The 23,364-nt window shown below is 37.6% G+C and overlaps 1 protein-coding gene across 1 annotated transcript in view; it reads right to left on the bottom strand.

Moving 5' to 3' along the window:
- The window catches only part of LOC306754660 (membrane-associated guanylate kinase, WW and PDZ domain-containing protein 1-like), a gene marked incomplete at its 5' end in the record, with an annotated part of 99,689 nt that overhangs the window by 28,218 nt on the left and 48,107 nt on the right, over positions 1–23,364 (bottom strand). The window contains 6 exons of the mRNA XM_079238700.1: positions 873–911; positions 1,433–1,515; positions 1,794–1,841; positions 2,122–2,389; positions 3,412–3,600; positions 5,918–6,037. Of these exons, the coding sequence (XP_079094826.1) occupies positions 873–911; positions 1,433–1,515; positions 1,794–1,841; positions 2,122–2,389; positions 3,412–3,600; positions 5,918–6,037 (747 nt within the window). The remainder of the gene's footprint in view (positions 1–872; positions 912–1,432; positions 1,516–1,793; positions 1,842–2,121; positions 2,390–3,411; positions 3,601–5,917; positions 6,038–23,364) is intronic.

Below are 23,364 nucleotides of genomic sequence, written 5' to 3'. Positions count from 1 at the left end.
GAAACAATGTTTCATGTAGCATATATGAGATTCCACCACAGATAAAGGTCTAGACGTTTGAAGAGCAGGGCTAAAGTCCATTAAAAAAAAATAAAAAAATCAGAAATTATTTTAAACTTTGCTTGTTTATTTTTTTCTATTCCGTTAGTTTGCTGTGAACAGTAGGGATGTAGTAGCAAAAGAGATTTTATGTTTGATTTGCAAACGTCTACGAGCTGAAACCGTAACGTGAGACGAGACGAGAAAGTCACAACTTTGATCCATCTAGTGTGATTTTTCTGAGGCTTTGGGTTGAAATTGATATGTGAGTCACAAAGAGGTAGAAAGAGTTTCACCAAAACCTGGATGTAATTTCCTGTGGCTAGCAAGACCCTATTTTGTGGTGAAATTAACTCTCCAGAAAGACTAGGAAAGTAGTTAAGTAGGAGAAAAGATTTGATTTTTAATATAAAAAAAAATAAAAAAAATCACTGCAGTGGAAATAGATACACAACATGTAGAACCTCTTAAGAATTTAATTTTCAATCTTTTATTCAGTCATATTGCCAGGACAGCTCAAGGCTTTTACGACTTTGTGAGTTACTACTCTATGTACAAACAACTCTGACAGCTCCTCTGCTCACAGCAGGACAGCACATAATGCAAACATCATCATGTTGCCTTGCAGCAACAAAATCCTTCAGAGACTTAAGGGAGTCTAAAACTCCTTCAATTCTTTGCAGTTCTCTTTTCTTGCACCTAAATAGGAAAATCGCCTCTTGATAGCACACTGACAGCATGAAGCAGTTTAATTTTAAGCAATGGTTTCAATTAATGCTGTTATGCAAACCTGCCAGAAAGTCTCAGCAGAACTTTAACTTTAAAAGTCTTACCTAGATCACACTCTAGGTCCTCTGTATGTATCCCTTCTTCTCCAATTTGAAAGCAGGGTGAAACAAAGACAACATAATGAAGAACAGAAAAGGTATGGATGGTAGAAGAGAGGTGGGTCAGGGATGGAAGAATCAAGAGCAAATAAGGAATGAAGTGAAAGTCCAGAGAAAGGCAACAGAGGAAAGAGAGCCCTTAGAAACAGGTTAACAGGATGCATCTAACAGCTGCAATAACTCGGTTTCACCACATGATGGAGCAATTTTGCAATTTGTTACGAATACAGTGTCATTTGGAATCTATCAAATGTTGTTTGTTTATCAAAGAACAAAATGTCATTTCTTATGACAAAAGTGGTTACAAGAAGAGAAATGTAGGACACATTCTAGATGAAGAAATATTGCAATGAAAACCAAATCAAAGCACTGAAAACAAAACAAGAAATTAACTATGGCAGCGCTTAATACACAAGGCGTCCCATATCAGAGGACTCCCGCTGTTTCTGAACCACTACACAGTGTGAATGAACAGTTTCAGTCATTGATGACATGTAGAGGCTTACCATCATCCTCACACTCTTCCAAAGGCCTGGACGCTTTGTCTCTACACCGGGGGTCCAGCCATGATGTGGTCTTTGTGTTGTGGCTGAGAGAAAACAAACGGGACAACAAAATAATTCAGCACAGCTAGTCACTAATATATCAAAACACAGCAGGTGGGGAACAAATGCATCAATAAGAATAAAAAAAAGGCGAAAAAAAAACATGTCAGCAAGTTTACAGAGGGCAGGGGGTCTGCTACGAGCCCAAATTAAAAGAACAGAGCAGGCACAGGCAAGACAAGAACAAACAACCTGATTTTTTTTTCCCTCTACTGTTTAAGAAGAACATACTGTAATTCAGAGAGAGCAGAAATGAACATACAAACTCTGAAAATACACAGCCATGTCCTGCTGGTGTGCCTTTGCCGTGCTGCAGAGAGGAAAGAGAGGTGGAGGTAGTCAGGTGATCAGGATGTGATCTCCTTTCGAGATCGGGACATGCAGGGATTGACAGGAAAGCAGTGGCAACCAGGGGGCTGGTGAGGTTGGCTGAGGAAGCCTAAAAACCATATTATTGTGGAAGACAAGCCACTGGACGGGCCAGAGGAATGACAGTGCAGCCAAAATACAGAAAGTAATAACTACAGCGAAAAACTTTGGCGAGAAAAACTTGCTAAAGCAAAGCATCGGCTGTGCAGACTGATACATACTCTATGAAGTACAGTTCTCCATTTTCAGTGTAGGCCATCTCCCAGTTCTCAGGCAAGGGCCCCAGTGGGTCTTCTGGAGAGACCTGCGGTTCAGCGAGAGTCTGCTGCCCGCTTTCTGCTGTGGAGGTGACTGCATTGTTCAGACCACAGGATAGAGCATTGTCACGTGCAGGGTATGGCCGGAGGATGCTGCCACGGCTCTCGTCCTGGTCGTTAGGGTTACCTGTACACAGCAGTGGAGAGGGGAAAAGACTACGCACTAAGGATCCTGGGTAGCAACAAGCACAACATAGAATGACAACAAAAAAGAACATAGATAAAGTTTATACCGCACACATGCAAGAGGGGGAAAGATGGAAAGAGCAGACAGGCTCACTGTGGATAATCTTTAAGGCATATCGTACAGTTTCAGCCACGCCGAAGTCTCAGCACTTTGCCCCATATTTTAAGTTTCCTTCCAGCCCATTTGAAAAGTGATGAAAGGGTTTTTTTTTCTTAGCTCAATTGGACCCCCACCTATTTTAACACTACACACATAAGCCTCTTTTTCCTTAAGCTAGCCCAACCCCCATTCACGCTTGCTTCCTCAGTTCTGGCCAGATTTTCTCCATTACTTCTATTGGCCTTTCAGGACTGATCAAATGCAAATTCAACATACTGGCAGCCTGGCAGGGGGACACAGAGAGGGCATAGATTCAAAGTAACTACGGGAAAAAAAGCGCCCTTCGTTCACAGGCTGGATCTCTAAGAAATCATTAAAAGACACGGAGATTCTGCTTTTAAAATAACATAACAAGAATAACAAGATATTCACATTTTAAAACATATTTATATTCATAAAATTCCCTTGTGGGTAAAGATGTAGGATGCACTGAAAAAGAAAACCATCTTTTCATAAGGGAAACTATGTGAAAGAATACAGGTAGACAAAGAAACAAGGCCTGTTGCATTGGTGCTCATTTAACCAGTTTTACCGTTGTGAATTGTAAACTACTTTTCCCCCTCCTCGCAGGCAGATGGCAGTGTTAGGAGGCTCAGAGAAAAAGGATCAGCATCACAAAAGCATGATGTAACTGTCAGACACCCATCACCGAACAAGAGAGGAGAGGATCATAAACATACACACACTGTCTCTCCCCTTCAGCACTCCTGATCTTGTACTCACACATAAGACTCCAAAACAGGCAAACCGGAACAGAACAAACACAGCACAGATGGAGAATGCAACACATGCAGAGAGCTGAACTTAAAACAAAACAAAACAACGGAGCGGTGCAGCGATGCCCTCACCTGTAAAACTGTTGTTCATTTCCGTGGCCTGGTCGTCATCGTCGTCGTCAGCAGGCACTATGCGGGCGTTTTGCATGTCATTGTAGGATTTTGTGCGCTTTGGGGTGGTCTGATGGGAGCCTGCATCACTGAGAGTCAAGGTCCCAATGATGGGCTGCCTTGGCGGCTTGGGGGTCCCATAATAGTTACCTAGGCAACAAGAAGGACATTAGCATGCTTGAGAGAGACACAGGAGGAAAGAGAAGGAAACAGAGAGAGTGAGGCAGGGATAAAAACAGGCAGTGCAGGAGTGCAAGGGGATGGAGAAATAGCAGGCAGAGGATCTACTCCTAATCTTATGCTGAGAGTGAAAGACACGATGTTGGATCATAGTGTGACTACAGATCATGGAAAAAAAGCAGCTGGTAGGAAATAAAAAAAGATTGTTGTCTGTATTTGAGGTTGTAGTTATATTATCGAAACTGGAGAAGCAAACCTTACAAAACAACGTATCAGAACACAACAACCAGCTTATTCTAGTAGCATTTTATGATGGAAACGTTCTTTCATGAATAGATGCAGCGCTTCTCATTGCCATTTTTTATGCATCATACTAATTATGGATCCTGTTTTGCTCTGTGCGTTAGCAAAGGCGTTTGAAAGGTTGGTATGAAATCAATAGTTTGACATTTTCAAATTATATTTCACTTTTCTTTCATTCTCTTCAGAGTAGCTTTAATTATAATGCTGAATGAACTGCTCAATAAATTTTCTATCCAATTGTAAAACTGAAGCCAACCAGTTACAATGACAACAGGAAATGTATAAAATGTATCACAATTAGGTGACTAGTAAAAAGCTTCCACAAAACTCATACTAAAATATGCTTTTTCACTGACTTGCATTTTTAAAAAGCCAACTAATTCAACACACAATACAAAAGTTACTGCTAAGAGTGGTGAAAGGAAAGCTACTTGCTTCCCCCTTTCAGGCATTAAGCCGAGCTAAACTCAAAGGTTGATAACCACAGTAACTGGTTTTCAGATATGTGCTTTTTTATATTCTATCAGCAGATATTGACATTTTAGTTAGTAGACTCTGTAGGAGAGGGACAAGGATTTTGGATATCTGGAAAATTTGTAGTCTGTTCTCAATTACATTGGATAGAGCTTTGGACACATACAGGCACACAAGAGCGTATGCCAAAAGGGTGGGTAACATTTGCACAAATACAATCTCACTGGCTATTACCTGTTTATAATGTGTTTTTCTTTTAGACTGTATTCACATTGAAACAATGGACTGCAAATAAAACAGCACATAGCCTGTGCCCCCTTATTTAGATCACTGCTGGCTACACTAGTGCAGGGATCAGATCGGATGATCATATTATGATTGGCTGGATGTCTGAACATGTTGTGTTATTGGTACATTGAGTTTTTTTTTTTTGGCCAGCTGAGAGCTGTTATTTTAAAGAAAGACAAAGTTTTCAGAATCAGATAGAACAATGCGTTACTCAACCTTCCCTAAGGCAGTAATCAAATCCATCTACATGTATTTGACTGTCACAACAAATGAAGGAAGAGGAAATAATTCAAGGAACTATTGAATAAAGAGAGTTTTTCTGAGCAGAATCTGTATCTGCCACTTGTACCCAGGGGCCTGATAGTGTAATGGCAATGGTTTATAGTTTTATACCACAGCCAGTGGGTTGCCAGGTCAACAACAAGTTAGATAGTCATAAAGTGTTTGTCTCAAAATGTCAAAATTGACCTTTAGATGTTGATTTGTCCATTTGTGTTCGTCTGTCAACTACTGCTGCCATCAAAGACAAACAATAATTGTAAGTATAACATACAATTATGTATTATAATTATGTATGAATGCATACACCTACATTCAGAAAAATCACTATTTTGTAAAAACTTGATCTGTTCTGTCTTTCCTTGCGTTTTCTGGATGGCCAAAGACTCCTGTGGACAGGTATTTGACATTGTCTGCGTGAGAGGGAGAAACGTGCCAACACACAGTAGAGCCCGTGCCAAGCAGATTAATGTCGTAACATTCTCTCCGAGCTGCATGCACGCAGTCTGGCACATACACACACACACACACACACACACACACACACACACACACACACACACACACCCATACACACACACATACCTAAATCAGACTTAACCCTGCATAACACAGCCTAACAAACAACTGCTCTCCCACACACATGGACACATGTTCACACGCACAGGTTTGTGTCAGTATGAGACTTAGCCCTGCACAGCACTGTCCTAATCAGAGAGAGGGGGGCAGATGTGGAGAGACCTGCTGTCTCTTGGATGCATCTAACCCCGTCATGCACAGTGTAATCAGAATTAACCGAGTGCATGGTCTTCCAGCCTGTCTGCATGTAGGAAAAAATGCAATCTGATGGCTGAAACGGTCTGTGGATCTGTGGAAAATGAGGACACCTGTTCTATCATGAGTCTCACGAAGTGCAAGCTTTGATTATTATTACCATCCTCACCTTCATACGTTCCTATTTCCAGAAGTGTGCCACTCTCCTCAAGTTGTAGAAAGTCCTCCACAGACAGAAAGTTGTAATCCACTCCTGGGATCTCGCCGTCTCGAGGGAGGCGGGTTGTACCTATGGAAAAAGGCGGGGGAGGCAACAACGCCAAAGTTTAGATAGCTGCTATTAAACTGTTAAACAAACAAGTATGAAAACATACATTTCCTAACATTTTTAGTGTAGAGATCCTTTCATCACTGTGCATAATGAAGCCACCATCCCTAGATTGCTTTAGCTGTTTTAGATGATAATGAGCCACCAGAAAGGGCTGTAAATGAAGAGGGTGTGACTGTAATTCTGCTTTGTCACTGGAAGCATAGTGTCTGTTGGGTGCCTGTGAATATTATGTCAGGAAATTCAATCAAGGCTGGCTTCTCTACTCTGTCTCATGGGAAACCGCTACCTGCAAAGTCAGTGAAGAAAATACAGATCACCTTTAGTTCTACACTTCTCCTCGTACTGTGATCAATCCATCAATTTCCTGGTTTATTTATATTACTTCCACAATTACTGGCAATTCAAGTAACATCCTTTCTGTTATGAGCACATTACTAAGAAGATACAATCATTGAATTTTACTGTTGGACAATGAAACATAAGCCACAGTATGTCTTTTGTGTAGTGAAACCAGAGAAAAACATCAGAAGAAACTCAATATGTTTGACATAAGTGAAATGAGACTTTCATTCAACATTTGAGTTTCTAATTTCTTTAAAGTTGGACAACTCTCAGTACTTCCCTTGCTACTGAAGTGCCCTTAGTCTGATCCCCTGTTGGGGTTAATGATTAATGTTCTACATTGTAGAAAGAACACTTTATAAGGGAAGGCTGACCTCAGACAATGAAGACGGGTTATTGTGTCTCAGACTTTAGAGAAAAGCAATGGGATGACACGCCAGATGGCTGATGGAAGTTGTAACTCGTTTGCGACCAGAACAGGGCACAGTGGCATATGGTAAAACATACTCTTACAACAATTGTAAGACTGCAACACATACAGCAGTAGCAACTCTTGCAAATCACAACACTGGGTTTCAATAAATCTCAGAGACAGACGGGGACTTATGGGACAAACTGTTTATTTCTACAGAGGAGGTCTGATGACTTGTTAAGCTGTATGGCACCTTTTGGTGAACCTGTCTTCTTAGTGGGTTTTACCCAAGGTTATAAATGTAATTCTCATAGTGGTGTTGGAAAAAAACGACAGGGACCGAAACAACTTGTGCCTCAAGCCGCCCAGCAGCTGCTGCTATGTTTCTATCTGGACAACAGGAGGGAAATGTTGAAATGCTGAAAGGGTTTCATCTTTCTTTAGGTTTTTCAACATTACAATATTCCAGAGAAATACAGTAAGAGAACTATTTCCTTAGCCTTTCCAGGATGTAAGCTTACATCCCTCATGGTACATCCAGCCCATAAGAACCTCACAATAAACATGTTTTTCCTGAGCACCACTGAGTTCTGCACCTGCAGTGATGATGGTGCACTTATTCTTCTCGTCGCTTTTCTTCCAGCCATTTTATACTTATTTTCAAGACAAATCAATAAAATTTAAAAGAGAAATTTGTCAGACAGGACATAGAGCTCAGACAGTGAGCAATGAAACAAATCCCCAACGTGACGAAAACAACATGATAAATCAGCACATCGATAGTTTACTTTACAACGGGAGCAGACAATGCTTTGTGTTCACATTGGAGGATGATGGTGTGACTGGGAGTTTAAATCACAAGAATGGGAGGTCATCTGGTGGAAATGATGTTTCTGAAGCTCAGTAACAGTGTCTGTTGTACCATCAATGCAGCTGTAAACTCAACATTGTGGAGAGATCTGATTCAATGTTGTTCTAATTCGAGTTTACTAAACGTTAAAACTATTGTTTATCATCCTTAGGGGTCCAATGAAGTACCTGATGAAGCCACAACCATGTATTCCTATCTGCTGAAACAACACTGATGCATATTCAGTGCTTCGCTGTGGCATATCAAGCCGGAGTGGAAAATATTTAGCAGGATTCCATTTTTTCACTGAAAAATTATCATAAAACGAGATTTGACTGGAATATAAGACTATTTGTCATATTTGCATTATTATATGGCTTCTCAAATGAAATAGTCTAATTTATGTGGACTCTCATCTGGCTCTACAGTGTCCTGATTAATCGGAAATACAGCCCCCATAAGATGCCGGGAACACAGTGACTGGGTCAAACTGTTGTGACAGAGTGTACAGAATACTGAAGAACTCTCTGTTCTGGATTTTATGGCACACTTATGTACAATAAGTCATGAGCTTTGAGGCACCGAACCTAAACATACTATACTACACTAAGATGTGATCTTCCTCCTGGACCTTTCACTTCCTTCGCTATCGTCAAGAAACATAGACTGCCAGCTACTAGTTGATCTTTCACACACTGATTAAAATCGACAACACAAAAGAGAAAATCATCTGAAAGTCTGTCTGCCTTGTAGGGACGGATAATTAAGAAGAAGCCTCTGATTTAGATTTTTTTTTAACTGGTTTGCAAAGAGCAGATATATGCAGAATAGGGATGTCTGTTTTCTACCAGACCAAAGTGAAAAAAAGATTAATCAGAGCTGAAGTAAGGAGTTGACTCATAAATTACTTAACTGGCAGGAAATGAAACATTAATAGACTGAGTTTGCTAGCACAACCTCGTTAAAACTAAGTTATTATTATACTTTCTTGGTTTCAAATAACTCTAAACTTCTGCTTTCATACCAAAACAACTATTCAGCTTAGCGGTTCTAACAGTTACACAATGAATAATTACTCAATATATCTCTGCAGATTTAGCTGTAGAATGAAATGCAAGCAATAGTCCTACACACAAACAGCTTCAATAATACAGCAGGATCTCTGACAGCTAACCAGTTTTTTAATATTTCAGGATAACTTCCCTTGTGGATATTCTGTTGATCAAACCCTTGTAAAGATTTTTATATTTCACCAATGAAATTAAGGTTTTTACTTTAGTTAGTCATGCACGTATGTCATCTCAGAAAATACTATTTCCAGAATAAGAAGCTAAACAAGGAGCCGTTTGTTAAGTCAAGTGTCACATGTCAGATATAACTCCTGTTTAATACCCAGCTCTCAGAGAGCATGGAAAGCCTCAGAGCTGTCAGAGTACGACACTAACAGTGAAGTCAGGTTCATCTCCTCATCTCCTTACTAGCAATGTGGTGTCTCCAGAGATATGACAGGACTACAGTTGGCCCTGACCTCGGCTCTGATGAACTAACTTCCACTGACAGTCATCAATGGGCTCCATTCTTTCTCTGTGAAAAACTGGTCTTTGCACGCACGAATGGAAAAATGTAACAAGCTTCAGTTTGATAAAACTATAAATCTTCGATCAGATGCAAGAAAGGCTCATTCTTCCATTGATTATGTAGTTTAAAAGATCAATGTTAATTTTTGCTTTGAATTAATAGATACTGACATGAACATCAATCTGTGACACAAATAGGATTTAATCTAACAAATGGATTGAATGACTGGATTATTCTTTCTCGTGCTTTAATAATGTGTAAAGCATGTTGTGTTACATTTTGTTATAGGAAAATGCTTTATAAATAAAATTTGATTTGATAACAAATCAACAACTCAAATCATTACTTAAAATATCCAAAAGGAGTTTCCTGTTAATGTTAACATAATGACCTTCATAAATTTTTACTGCAAGACTACTACTCTGGATTTTATTTTAGCATTCACTTGTATTTATTCATTCATTTATATAAACTTTGTGGTTTACTATTACATTGAGGCTTTTGGACGAGACTATAATAAATCCTCTTCTCTAACTCCAATACTCTCATATTTAAGGTCTGTGGTGAATTTAGATCTCTGTTTTCTTCTTTGTACTTCTTTTCCTTTTAAAATAATAGGCCCTGACAGGCCCATGCATGCATCTGCATTCATCAAATATAAATTTAAAAGCCACTTTTGCCTACTGCATTTTAAGTTTAATAGTGTCAGTGGCCATGATTATTTAAAATAGGAAGGAGACAATCTATTAATGGCTTCCCTAACGGCATTAGGTTCAGTGCTGACATTGATGTAAATGTTACTTGCAGTGGTGAAATAAAATATATGGATGTTCAAATATACTTAAAGCTTCTCTTAACATAAATATATTATAGTATATTAACCTTTTTTCTGTGTTCTTGTATTGTCATTGCACTAGGAAAAAAAGACAAAAAGGCTCATTTACTAACAATGTAGGCTGCTACTCATCACAGCAAAAATTGCACAAAGAGGTGAGAAAGAACAGACTGTAGTAGCTATTACATAATAGTGACAGACTCAGTGGTTGTTTTCTTTGTTTTGTTTTTAGTTTAGTTTAGTTTTGATTTGTTTTCCTTTTTTAAATTTCTTTATTTTTTATAGCATGTTAGAGAGATAGAAATAGAGGGACGTGGTATAAGGCTTCAAGACTTCACAGGAGCTCTTTCAAACAATTACACAAACATACTAATCTTATTGAAGCCACCAGTGAGAGCTGACAGCATGCTATACTGGTTCCAGGATTTGTTTCAAATGTCATCAAATGTTATGAACTCCACTTGGTAAATAAAAAACAAGAAAAAAAGGATAAAGCATATATGATGAAAAGACCACACAGATCTTGTGTTGTTTAGTCAGACTGCCAACTGGGAAAACTAAGCAATAAATAGACAAATTATTAGAATTATTGCTAATTTGATACTTTTTCTCAAGTTTCTCAACTTTTCAGACCATATAAAAGTGACAAATAAACAGATTTTTTGTCTCTTCCCTACTAGAACACTTTTGCTGACACTTTTCTTACTTGATGGCAGAAAGAAAAAGCTACCATCGGTTCATGTTTGGCTAATGCAACCAAACATTTGTTCTTCTGACTAATAATTTGTTTTCATTTTGGAGAAAATCTCTTTCAAATAGCCAGTGGAAGGAAACATGTAAAAAGGAAGGAAGATAGGGAAATTTTTCCGAGAGAATCTAGCTAACAAAAGCAGCTTTACAGCCGTTCAAATTCTTAATGTGTACAGCAACTGGATATTTCTCCACCACTGAATAACAAACCTGAATCTCGGTCTGTTAAAACAGGATAGTTTGATACTTTAGGAAATCTTTAATTACTAAAACCAAAAAATATTTTATTATATATATTAATGCTAAATAGTAAGCTAAGCCGAAGTCTGTTAGCGTAGCTTATCTTAGCATAGAAGCTAACTTATTTCAGCATTGTCAGTACAAACTTCATTTTCTATTCATTTTCTAAGATAGTAAACTTCAACTTCTTGGCTAGAACTTTACATTTACGTAATTTAATGAAAATTTGAGATGCTGATAGGTGGGTTTTGCGACATTGGCTAAGACTCTCAAGTATAGACTTAAAATGGCTGTGGACTTGTTAGGGAGGGGGTGGGGGAGACCAGTGGCCGAACTAAACATAAAACCTCATTTGTATTCTTGCAGAGATTGTTGAACTACTGTAGCAATTTCACCAGAGAATAAGACCAATGGCTTTTTCAAGGATTCTTTCACTTCTAGCTCATACTCAAGTTAAAACGTGAAACAAATCACAGCATGATAGTACAGAATACGGAGTTGTTAAACTCCGTAAATTTCTGACCTTAAAACTCAGCAGCAGTGACGTCTATTGTGAGCATTTCTGAAGCTGTTGCTGCCCGTCAGTGTCCCGAGGCTGAGAAAACACACTATATCACGCCTCTTTAGATAGGAAACAGTTTTTAACAGAATGCTGCTTATTGTGTTAGCATCATGAGCAAACCTAATTGCACTACAGCCTGTGATGTTTCCATTCGCCAAGGAGGCAGAGGTAAATATTACAAGCTTTATCTGTCAACGTGTTTGTTTTTTGTCAGCAACTTTATTCAAAAACTGTTGGGCATATTTTTGTGATGTTTTTTCTCAGAATAGACCTATCTAACTTAGATTCCATTATCTTTTCTTTTGGAAGCAATCTGGAAATTTTACAGACAAAGAGATTTTTGAAAGAATTCTTCACAATATGGGTGGAAATGAGCTACTTGGTAGAGGTCTGTGCTTTCTGGGTGCTTTACAGTAGCATTTTAAAGAGTAAAATTGTTTGAGCGAACACAAACCAAGTGGATCTTTATGGGTTTGAATAATCATCATTCGCTCTAATTTCTATCTATTTTTAAACAAATAAATTAAAACAAACTACTCTCTGCATGGGCATGTGGATGCACATAGAACTTAATTCATACCCTTTTTCTAGAATAATTAAACCTATTTTTACTTTAATTAAAAAAGGAATAAAAGCCAATGGGCAGTTTGAGCTTGCATTTGTATAACCAGGGATTAGATGTCAGGCGTAATGCTTGCGGCAGCCTCTTATAGGCTTTGTTTTCATTGAGACAAGATGCACAAGGTACTTTGACAGGTACTTAATGCTAATTGAAAGAGTATCCCTTGAAACTGCATGTTTAGCTGGGTGCAGCTGTTGTTCTATATACATTCTTCAGGAAACATTTATGTAAATCTGAATAAAGTAAAAGATGAGTTGAATGAAGGGCAATTACCATGCATGGTAGTCTTAAGATAAAAAGAAAAAGAGAAAAAAAAAGACACCAAGAAACTTCAATGCACATTTGGTAGACTGGGGTGGGGTGTGTGTGTGTGAGTATATATATATATATATATATATATATATATATATATATATATATATATATATATATATATATATATATATATATATATATATATATATATATATATATATATATATATATATATATATATATGTATATATATATATATATATATGTATATATATATATATATATATATATATATATATATATATATATATATATATATATATATATATATATATATATATATATATATATGTGTATGTCTTTGTGAAACCCTAACTGCAGGACTGAAGTAAAGAGTAACAATAAACCTGCCGATGTGCAATACTGTTGGGATGAAATATTTATATTTTCAATTAATTATTCTAGGCTACAAAATCCTGACAAGATTTTTTCTCTCTCTTATCAGCCTCAAAAGTTTCCCATTTAGTAAAAATATGTATAAGAGAGAAGATTCCATGACTTTCTAATGGACAACATCTGTCATTTGTTTGAAAGTCATAGTTAAAATATATGTGCACTAAGTTAGAGGACAGAGAACCCGTATGAATCAATGCCCTGCAGTATCATGAACAAATGCAACAAAACAAAACATCAAGCCAATCCATGTAATAGACGTTAACATTGCAAGCAGTACTGTTAGAAAATCTTAAAAGCAATGCATAAAGATCAATATACTGTCACTATTAAACATGAAAAGTTGGACACAAAAAGAAATAATGTTGATTCTTTCAGGAGAATCATGAATCAGCACAGTGTACAAACAGTTCCTCTTTTGCACCATTTAGCTGATTGTTAAATGAGTAAATATCTATTAACTCAGCATAGCTTTAACATCATATATATATTTTCTATTTCATATTTGGCTCCTTTTCCATACCATGTTTGCTATATGCTATCATGTTTTATAACAAGACATTAATTACCTTTATTTTGTCATCCTGAATGCTAAAACATTTATAAATTTCAAACAGAAAAGCCTAGTATATTGTTTTAAGGTGTGAGTTGGTTTCCACTACTAAACAGAAGCTCCCTATCAGAATCTAAACACATAACATCCAATCAGTATCCGCCTTAACGTCAATCAACAGCTCCCATATGTTCCTAGAGAGAGAGAGGAGGAGGGGGGCTTAGTACGCTGTTGTGACAGGGAGCATCTGCCAAATGGTGGAACCGCACAGAGAGGAGATGGAGAGAGTGAAAGAGGATGAAGGTGGTGCAGATACTTGACACACAAAAGGAAAAACAATTACCTAATGGACACGTGAAATCCCTCAAACTTTCCCACTTATTCTCACCTCTCATAATCTGACAAACAACCAGAAAGAATGCAAACACACAAACACACAAACACCATTGGCTTGTTGAGCTCACTGTGATTAGTTTCTCTCATATCCCCAACTTCATCCTTCCTAGACATCGTAATATTGGGTGAACAGCATTTCTTTCTTCCTTAGAAAAAAGGGCTGGATACAATCATGTTTGCTTGAGTGTGTGTGCATGTCAGCGTGTGATATTGATCTAAGCACAGCTAAAAGGATAAAGGAGCCCAGGCAAGCCCTGCCTTGCCTTTGTCACGTTATTAACATTGTCTCTACAGTCTGTGTGTTTAAGTGCACTGCTGCACCGTGAATAGCACAATGTGCAGCGTAAGATTTACTGTAACTAAAGGAAAAGAGAATTTAGTCATAGCCAACAGACAGAATATTAATTTCCACCATTATTAGGTTGTTCTTTCCATCACATCAAGCAAACTACAAACTATTTTCTGTTAGCTGTTTTCCAAAAAAAAAAAAAAAAAAAAAAAAAAAAATCTGTAAGGCTGTGGTAAACTAGTTGTTTCTACAACGATCAATAAATTTATCAGTTTTTTGTATAAAAGAAAATGTCAAGAAGAAAAAGTCTTAAAGTCAGCATCCCGACGCTGAGAAACCACACTACATAACTTTTACATCCAGGACGCGATGTGACATTTTGCTCGTACAATAAGGAACTGCCGGTTTTGAAGACATGTCACTGATTCAGCAAAGAAACGCACGAAGATTAAAAGAGAGAAATGGACTCAACGAGTCAACGTAAGATTGTCTTTTGCTGGCTGGAGAGAGTCAGGTCACGTAGGATGCAAGATGGATGCCGAATTAGTTGTTGATAAGGGGCGCGTGACAAGGAAAATGGCAAAACCTCTGTTGTGTGTCTTTAATTAAAAAAACAAAAAAAAACAAAAAAAACAAATGCCATTTAAAAGGTTGCAATTTGGTATTTCATTTTATTTCTTTACCTGTTTCTAAATTTTTACATGAATGGCAATTTCAGAAATAATTTAAGCTTAAATCTATTTTAATCTTTTAATATCAGGAAGTGGTCACAGTTTTCCTATAAAACTTAAAGATTTCCAGTGAAATTGTCCTACTTTTGTGAGTAGAACAAAGTGCAGTGTAATACTGGAAAGGCTTTTAGGATTGTTCCTATAGACTTGTATTGTTGTGTTATGAAGCCCCTGTGTAAAGAACCAATGCACACACAATGGTATTGCATGTCTACTTGCTTATCATCCTTGTGCTAAATTCAGCTACTGTTTATATGTATGGCATAAAATTTTAAGTAAACACACACAAGGTTACAGTAATGCAGTTTTGAACATCCACACTCAGAGATTCCCAGTCAGTGAAGTAAAGAAAGACACACAGATAAGGCAAGAATTGTGTAAACACACATAGTTTACTGTATAGTCTGCTGGGAGTGTGAACTATAAATATCAGGTTAGTGATGCCAGCTTCTGTCCTCACTGGCAGTTCATAAAAAGCTCCGGAGCAGGGGACATGTGTCCCTGAAGTGGCCTGTTTGAGTGCTTGCTTTGACCCACATCCTGTCTCCGAATACTGGGCCACTTACTCTGCTACTGAACATGCACCATAAACTGCAAGAGCATCAGTGCTACACTAAAGGCATTAATTACAGACATTAAAGATGCACATTTTTGAGATATATTGTCACCATACACACAGTGCTCTGAGGGTCTGAATCATAACGTTTAATGAACAACTCCAGTTTACTGTTAACAATAAACTGTTCAGTCACAACATTGTACCTTTGTATTGGACAATGCTAACAGCCCATACCTAGCTCTAACCCTAGCCCCTGCTATGGTGCACTAAGTTGCATCAGTCTTCGTACAGTAACTGTTGTGGGATGCTTGTATTAATAAAGACATGTTGTACAACCGCAGAACCAAAAAAACCATCAGAAAAAAGCTCAACAAAACTACTTTTAGGGAACAAAAGTCAATTGAAACCACAAGCACTTAAAGCTGGGGTAGGTAATGTCGGGGAGCTAGCAAGCTTTGAAAGTGGTACCCTGTCTTGACCCCTCGCATCTGGTTTTACTCCTTGCATGATGCAAGGCTTTTTTCCTACCTCTGCCATGGAGGGTATAGTTTTACCGGCGTTTATCTGTCTGTGTTCAACATAACTCAAAAAGTTAGGGATGGATTTTAATTCAAATTTCAGGAGTTGTTGGAAATGTGAAAAGGAAGAAGTGATTTCTATTTGGTGGTGATCCGGATCACCGTTTGGATCCAGGAATATGTTAAAGGCCTTGGTGGAGGTTTGCGCTCTCCGAGGTCTTTTCTAGTTTGCAGCTTTTTCCACCAACGATTTTCTCTTTCTCAGCTGTTTAGGGGGAGGAGACAAATAAACGGAGCCGGGTCGGGAAATCCTTCCTGCATTTTATCAGCCATGTTTGCCTTCCGAGTTTCTTCTTCACTACTTTCTATTTTCATCTTAACATGCTATTTATATGCAGGGTGTGGCTATCAGGTATGCGCTGCAGGAGCGGAAGGAGGGGAGCTGGGAGAAGAAGCTTCTGAAATAAAAGAAATGAACAATTTCCATTCGATCTGAACGTTTTGATTGGTCAGTTTTTACAGATTTACAGTAAACTGAGGGGTCTAACTATATTTCTTATTGTTCATGATTACAAAATGTACAGACTACTATCAGGACGAGGAACCACTTCACCCAGAGTAAAAAAAAAATGTCTCTGAGCAAGATTACCTACCCCAGCTTTAAATAGACAAATTTTGAATAAAAATAAGAATAAATAGTAAAAACTAATAATAAAAAATGGGGCTTTTAAAGGACTTAAAGAACTCAGTACAGAGAAGGATTGAATTTGATATTTAGTGCAAGCAGCACCATCACTCAATGAGAAAATGTAAATGACTAGGTTTATAAAAACATGACTGATATATGACTGTTCTTTATTTGATAAGCTACAACCCAGATGTTTGACGAAGATAATAATGTTTACATTCTGTTACAAAGAGATATAAAGTACAGGGCTGCCTCCGATGAGACTTTGAGGACAACAGATGTGTTTGGCCAAGTAATAGTAAAATAACTTCCACTAACCTTTACCTTTACAAGTTTGACTCGGACACAATATTGAGTTTTCATTCTCCAGCGAATCCTGCTACTGCACAGAGCAAATGCATACAGATACTAGAGGCAAAACATTAGGAGGCCATTTCATCTAGCATCATAGAAAAGCAGATTCTATGGCCATCTGGCTGCTGAATCTTTTACAAGGCACAAAGCTCAACCTTCTCTGTTTTGGCAATTCATTTTTCCATCTTATACTGATTCATATCATTTGGCATTTTATCATTACAAATACTTAGCTAATGCAAGCCCGATAGGAATTGGTACAAAAGTCAAGGATAAAAGCTAAATAGGTTTTTCCTAATGTTAAAGGCAATCTTTGAGTTTCCCTAAAAAAAAAAAAAAGCATCAACATGAATTGAAGTTGCAGCGTGGCACTTTGTGCTGTTTGAGTTTCTACTGAGAGTAAAGCTGTTATCTGCAAAGCCTGACTAAATATTTCATTCATGTGACACAATGAATGTTTGCATCATTTTTGACAGTAGCCAAAGCCTGCAAGCCAAATCCACATTTGACATTTAAGGTTTTAAAAAGTGGGATCACATGGTCCTGACATTGAGGTTTGAAGCTCAAATGAGATGGCTATGAGTGTTTAAAGCAGCCGTTGACACACTGCAGTCTCTTTCCCCAAAGACGAGGCGGCATGTTTTTCACATACAGAATATCGAATGGGATGCTGCTTGTATAGATATTCATGGTTGCAAGAGGATGAAATCTTATGACTACTATCTTCATCTCTGCAAATATGTTTTGCAGAGAGTGATTTCCAGGTCACAGGCAGAAACATTGAAAGAAAATTAGAGAAATAAGTAACAGCCTGTTGTCCCTGAGCTGCCTGGGTGGATTTGTTTCTGATGCTCCAGTAGTACAGTTTCGTAGGCGTATGTTAGCTTAATTCTTGACAAATTCTTTTAATTTCATTCCTGAAGTTGGTGTCAGCCCTGTGATGAACCCTTGCCTATTGTCAGTAGGAAGGTGCCCCCCCCCCCCCCCCCCCCCCTCTCCTCCAATGACGATAATGAGTGCTTAGATTGCCAATTAGACAATAAAAAGAATCTAGCATGGTAAACATGGCATAAGATCAATAGTATGTTAGCATCATTTCAGAGTGCACTCTCCATATTTTTACCACAAATAATCCATACATTCATTCACTATACCTCCCCAAGTTTTGTCATGATGGGTACCGGATCCCAATTGTGACCAGTAAGGTGCACCTTAAAAGTATGCCATTTAATTAGAAGGCAAACTCAAACACAGAGACCAATGCATGTATGTACTTTTACATAATTCATATTACATCCAGACAGTTCAATAGAATACCAATTAACGTAACTTTACAGAAAAAGATTTGGGAAAAGTCTTGCTGTGAAGCACTACGCATCACTGTCCCATAGATAGTAACAGGTTAAAAAAAAAAAGGGCATGTAATCTGTGGCAAGCTGTTATGCTACTTATGCATTCTGCTGACTAGTGGGCAAAGATGGGGTGGTCCCTTTAATATAGCATTTAAAACCTAATTGAGAATTACTTGAATGCATTTGAAAACACATTATGCAATTATAAACACTTTAGATTTAATGAGAGATGGAAGCATCATAGGCAGCAAAAGCCTTAGATTTTAACAGTAAAAAGAAAAAGGTAATATTGAATGAAAATAACCATCTTGCCAGAAACAGTGTCCATATCAGCATTTTTATTTAGCATTTATAGTTGTTATCCTTACCAACATTGAAATGAAATTACCCCTCATGCTGGCGTGCCTTTTATTATAGCAACAGACAATATACCTCTATATTTAGGCACTACTAAACCATCAGTCTTAGAGTTAACCCTGGCCTGAACTTTGTATGTAATACCATTAAAACTATTCTTGAAATCAGGTCCTGGTTAAATCAACAGTTTAGTCTAGCTCCTGGATTGCTTCTGTGTGCCACTTAGAGAACGCTGTCAAAGTCCAGAACAAAAGAAAATATTTTTTTCAACAGTTTATTTTACTCCATTTCGCCCTCTACGTGGGCTGTGTGCTAAAATGAACAAGTTAAAATGACTTAGTTTGAAATGTATTTTTCTGTTCTGCTCAATTTTTGCTTTTTAATTTTCCTGATGCTCCGATTTGTTACAACTTTGCTCAGTCTTTTTAAACAGATGACGGTGCTCCTGTTTTGTATTGTTTGAACAAACAGACAACTGTATAAAATGTCAGGCTATCCTTCTGCAGCCTTTGTTCCTCAGGATCACTTTAGTTTTATCATCACCTGGAAACAGCATAACCTCAACACTCTTCAGCTAAAGTCCTCCAGCTTTTTTAACCTTCTAAGTTCTTTCATTTTCTGACTCACCCTCATCATTGGAAATATAAACTATTCTTTATTGTGTAAATTCAAACAACAGAAAAGTGAGGCAGAAAAATCTCATCATCCACTACCATAAAAATCAGTAAAACAATAATTACATACAAGACCAGGTCAGTCCAGTAAAAAAACACTTTTTTTTTCCATTTTTGGATTCTGGCTTGTTTTCTGTTTTATTTTGTAGAGTTGTTCCCCTTGTGTATTCTGTCTGCTTCATTTCCTGTTCCCGGCTTCCGGTCATTAATTGCTTCTCGTTTTGTAATCAGCCCTTCTGTGAATATGCTCCAGGTTTTCCTTTTCTCCAAGAAGCTGGGAACAGGGAGTAAAGCCATCCGAATACACAAGATGGAGCTTTAAAAAAACCCCAAAAGACTAAGAAGTCTAAATAAACTGCAACAGAACAAGAACAAAAACCCACAGACCATGACATAAACGATAAGCAGGTGACTGACACCACTCTGGTGACACCTGATACCCTTGATCGCCTTCCTGCTGTTGATGGTCTGGGGAGCTTCAACTCATTGTCTAACACAGTCATACACGCGCACACACACACACATACACACTGGTTCAGCCAAACATCTGCTGTTCTTAACCCCTGCTGGCTGCAAGTGTGAGAGTAGCAGGGGGGAGTACACATATGAACATGCACTGACCTGAGAGTGAGATTAGCCTAATGGTGGGATTGTAACTCATGCAGGGAAATGGTTGTTTCCTTTTAGAAATGAACAGCAAGCAATGCTCTGTTAATAATACAAATAGCAGGAGGATTGTACACTATGTAAGATTAAGGTTGAAAAAAAAACCCAACTTCTATTGGAAATGAAACCACAGTGCAAACTGGGAACTGTTTCCAGCATAAACACATGCTTTTAGTTGATGGGGAAAGGTCTGTTATGGAAACAGTGACTGAGAGGTGACATGTAAAGAAGTTATGGGTGTATATTTGAGAAGACAAAGCTGGGGAGGTGCAACAAGAGCAAACAGTCACAGAGGGAGTTCGCATGGAACTCTCTTGGGCCTCTAAGCCAATTACTAGAGCTGCATTGATTGAAGGAGCACTTTAAGGCCTCATCTACACAAGTAGTCCCTTAATACACTTGTCAGATGATGGAAGCACCTCAACCACAAACTGCATAGATAGCCATTTACATCCATTATAGTGTTAATGGGACAAATAATTTTAGAAACGCTGGAAGTAATATTGCAATATGTGTTATTTTCTATTTCAGGGGTTTAAATGTTATTGAGCAAAGTCAAATTCAAATTAATTAAAGGATGTTATCCTGGATGTGTCTTGCTCCAGAGTCTGAATTTTGGACCAGTACAAGACTCTAGAGTTAATCAATAAGCCTGATAGACTGCCAATCATCATTAATGGATGGAGGTTTAATTATATCATTTTAGCATTTATGGATATAACATTGCATACATATTATGGTTTCACAATATTTGTTTAAATTGTTGCAAAAAAAAAAAAAATGTTTACTAGTTTTAACAGGCAGAAGAAAATCTTAGTTTAAGACTACAGTGTGGTGGGCTTTAATTAAGCCTAGTAACGAGCTATTTTGTTTTTTATATACGACTTTTGTTATTCCATATCCAAAGTTTAGTTTCAGAGCTGAAAGCCAGTAGGTTAGGTTTAGGCAATGAAAACTAATTTGGTAGGTTTAGGTTGAAAAAAATCCTGGTTTGTACTACATTATTTATATCTTGAACATATCCGTTTTGAAAATTGCACATGCAGGTGAATGTCTTTCACATTCAAATTATTAAAGTTTTATGCGTTAAATTGGATGAGAAAATAATCCAATTCTAAAGCCTGGAGTGTGTGAGACAGTTAGAAACATCTTTCAACTCCATTTCACATTTATTTTGTTAGTCACGTCATCTTTGGTTTCACTTATCGAAGTGTTAGGCTTAGAGACCAAAACAGTTGGTTAGATTTGAGTATTGAAATTTATTTAGCAGCTTTAGGAAAGTATCATGACTTGCATCAAATTAAAGTTTTTATTTCTTTCCAATATCAACTGAAGATATCAGCTAAGAGTCACAAAAATAAAAACATTGTACTTCACCCCATTATTGTCAAAAGCTTTTTGCTTTATATTTACAACATAGTAAGCTTTACATCAGCATTTAATTGGGACCTTCTGACCTCAGTGAACATAACTCTTTGGTTGCTTTGGCTGTCTTCAATCAGCACTTCCATCCCCCATTAGAAACAATGCTGCCTGATAATGATTTATGAAGAGGAACAGAGTGAAAGAGAATCAATGTAGTGGCAGCTTTCAGATTAATGATTAAGCAAATAGCAGTTGTACTGGTACATCATACCAGTTGTTGAGGTAGCTGCCAGAAGTCCATTTTACTTTAGTATTTACAATTAATTCTCTGATATAACAGTGACTGGCAGCCAATGAGTTAGCAATCATAGGTTTGGGGTAAGCAAGAATCTATAATACCTTCTCTGTTGTGCACAACAAAGCACATAAAAACCATACAAACATAAAATATAGGATATGTGGGAAAAGCCCTCAAATGGCTATCAATGCATTTATCTGCAGAAGCATAAATGACAACTGGTGCAATAAAGAAGTAAAAAGTCCTGCAAGTAACATTTGGTCACAAGGGAAGCTATTGAAATGTAAACTAGTAAAACTGATGCTCTGCACAATGTTGTCAGTCCATTCTGATGTATGTATAAGCATAACTTTCTTAGAATAAGTAGCTTTGCTTGAAAATGCACCAAATTTCTTTGAACATCTTCCATGTTGTGCCACACCGGTTCAAGAGTTCACAGTTACCAGTAATGTTTTCTGTAGTCACTGTACTTTGGTACATTCAGTTAGTTGTAATTTCCAAATTAGCAGCTACATCCTACATGGTAGATTTTTAAGTTTATCTAATGCTTTTTGCAAGCATTGTTCAGTTTATCATATTTATCTAGGAAAAAAAACATCAGCCATGCACATTAAAGTTTTATCTGAATATCATCTGATGACAGTACTTGGTTTAACTCAAAAATAAAAGCTATTAAATTATTGGATATTGCATCAAGTTAAGACAACATCAACCATTTAAGATTGTAAAAACTTTCTTTTTCAGAAAAAAATGTGCATAGTTGTATCCTTTCTAATCTCAAAGTAGTCCATTTAATGAATAACTACAAGAATTTACTGATTTCAAACAGCTAGGTCTATATACTTATGTAAAGGATGGCATACTGTATCAAAGAGCCTGTTCATTGTATCTTTACAAAAAAGAGCAGATTCCTTGATGTGATTGTCGGAATAGAAGGATAATGGAGTTGCCCAATAAAGTGAAAAGGAACAGAGGGACAGAGAAACCCAGCACAACAGGCCATTCTTTCAGCTCGCGCCACAACACTCCTCACAGCTGAGTCCAGCCACTATTCTCCTGCTACCCCCCCCCCCCCCCCCCCCCCCATCCCACATTTGTCGCTTTCAATACAGGGGTGAGGAATGAGGGAGGGGGACACTTAAAATGAATAGTGGGAAAGCACATACGAACTGAAGCATCATAATTGGGGAAATCTTTTTCAATGACACAAAAGATGGCGAGGTGGTGTGTTTTTTTTTTGTTTTTTTTTTTGTTTAACCCACTTGCAAGAAATGCATAGTTACTGGGAAAAAAATCCAAGGTATCTAAAGGGCAAGGGAGTTTTCACTGAGAGAAGAGCTGAAAGGCTACGGCACAAGCAGGGGTGATTCAAGGAGTTAAATAAAGGGAAGATGGAGAGAAACAAAAAAAAATAGTGGAAAGATGTTCCAGCAGGAGCCATTGACAAGCAAAAATGTCCCCCAACAGCAAGCGAATGTGTCAACAGATCCGTGTTTAAATGCAGCCCCTTAACCAAACAGCATCTCCCACAAACAAACATGCAAACGTGTGTACGCACACATCCGCCATCATCAAAGATGCACAGC

This window comes from Telmatherina bonti (genome assembly GCF_933228915.1).
Source record: "Telmatherina bonti genome assembly, chromosome: 4".
NCBI lineage: Eukaryota > Metazoa > Chordata > Actinopteri > Atheriniformes > Telmatherinidae > Telmatherina > Telmatherina bonti.
This window is presented reverse-complemented; position numbering and strand designations above follow the sequence as displayed.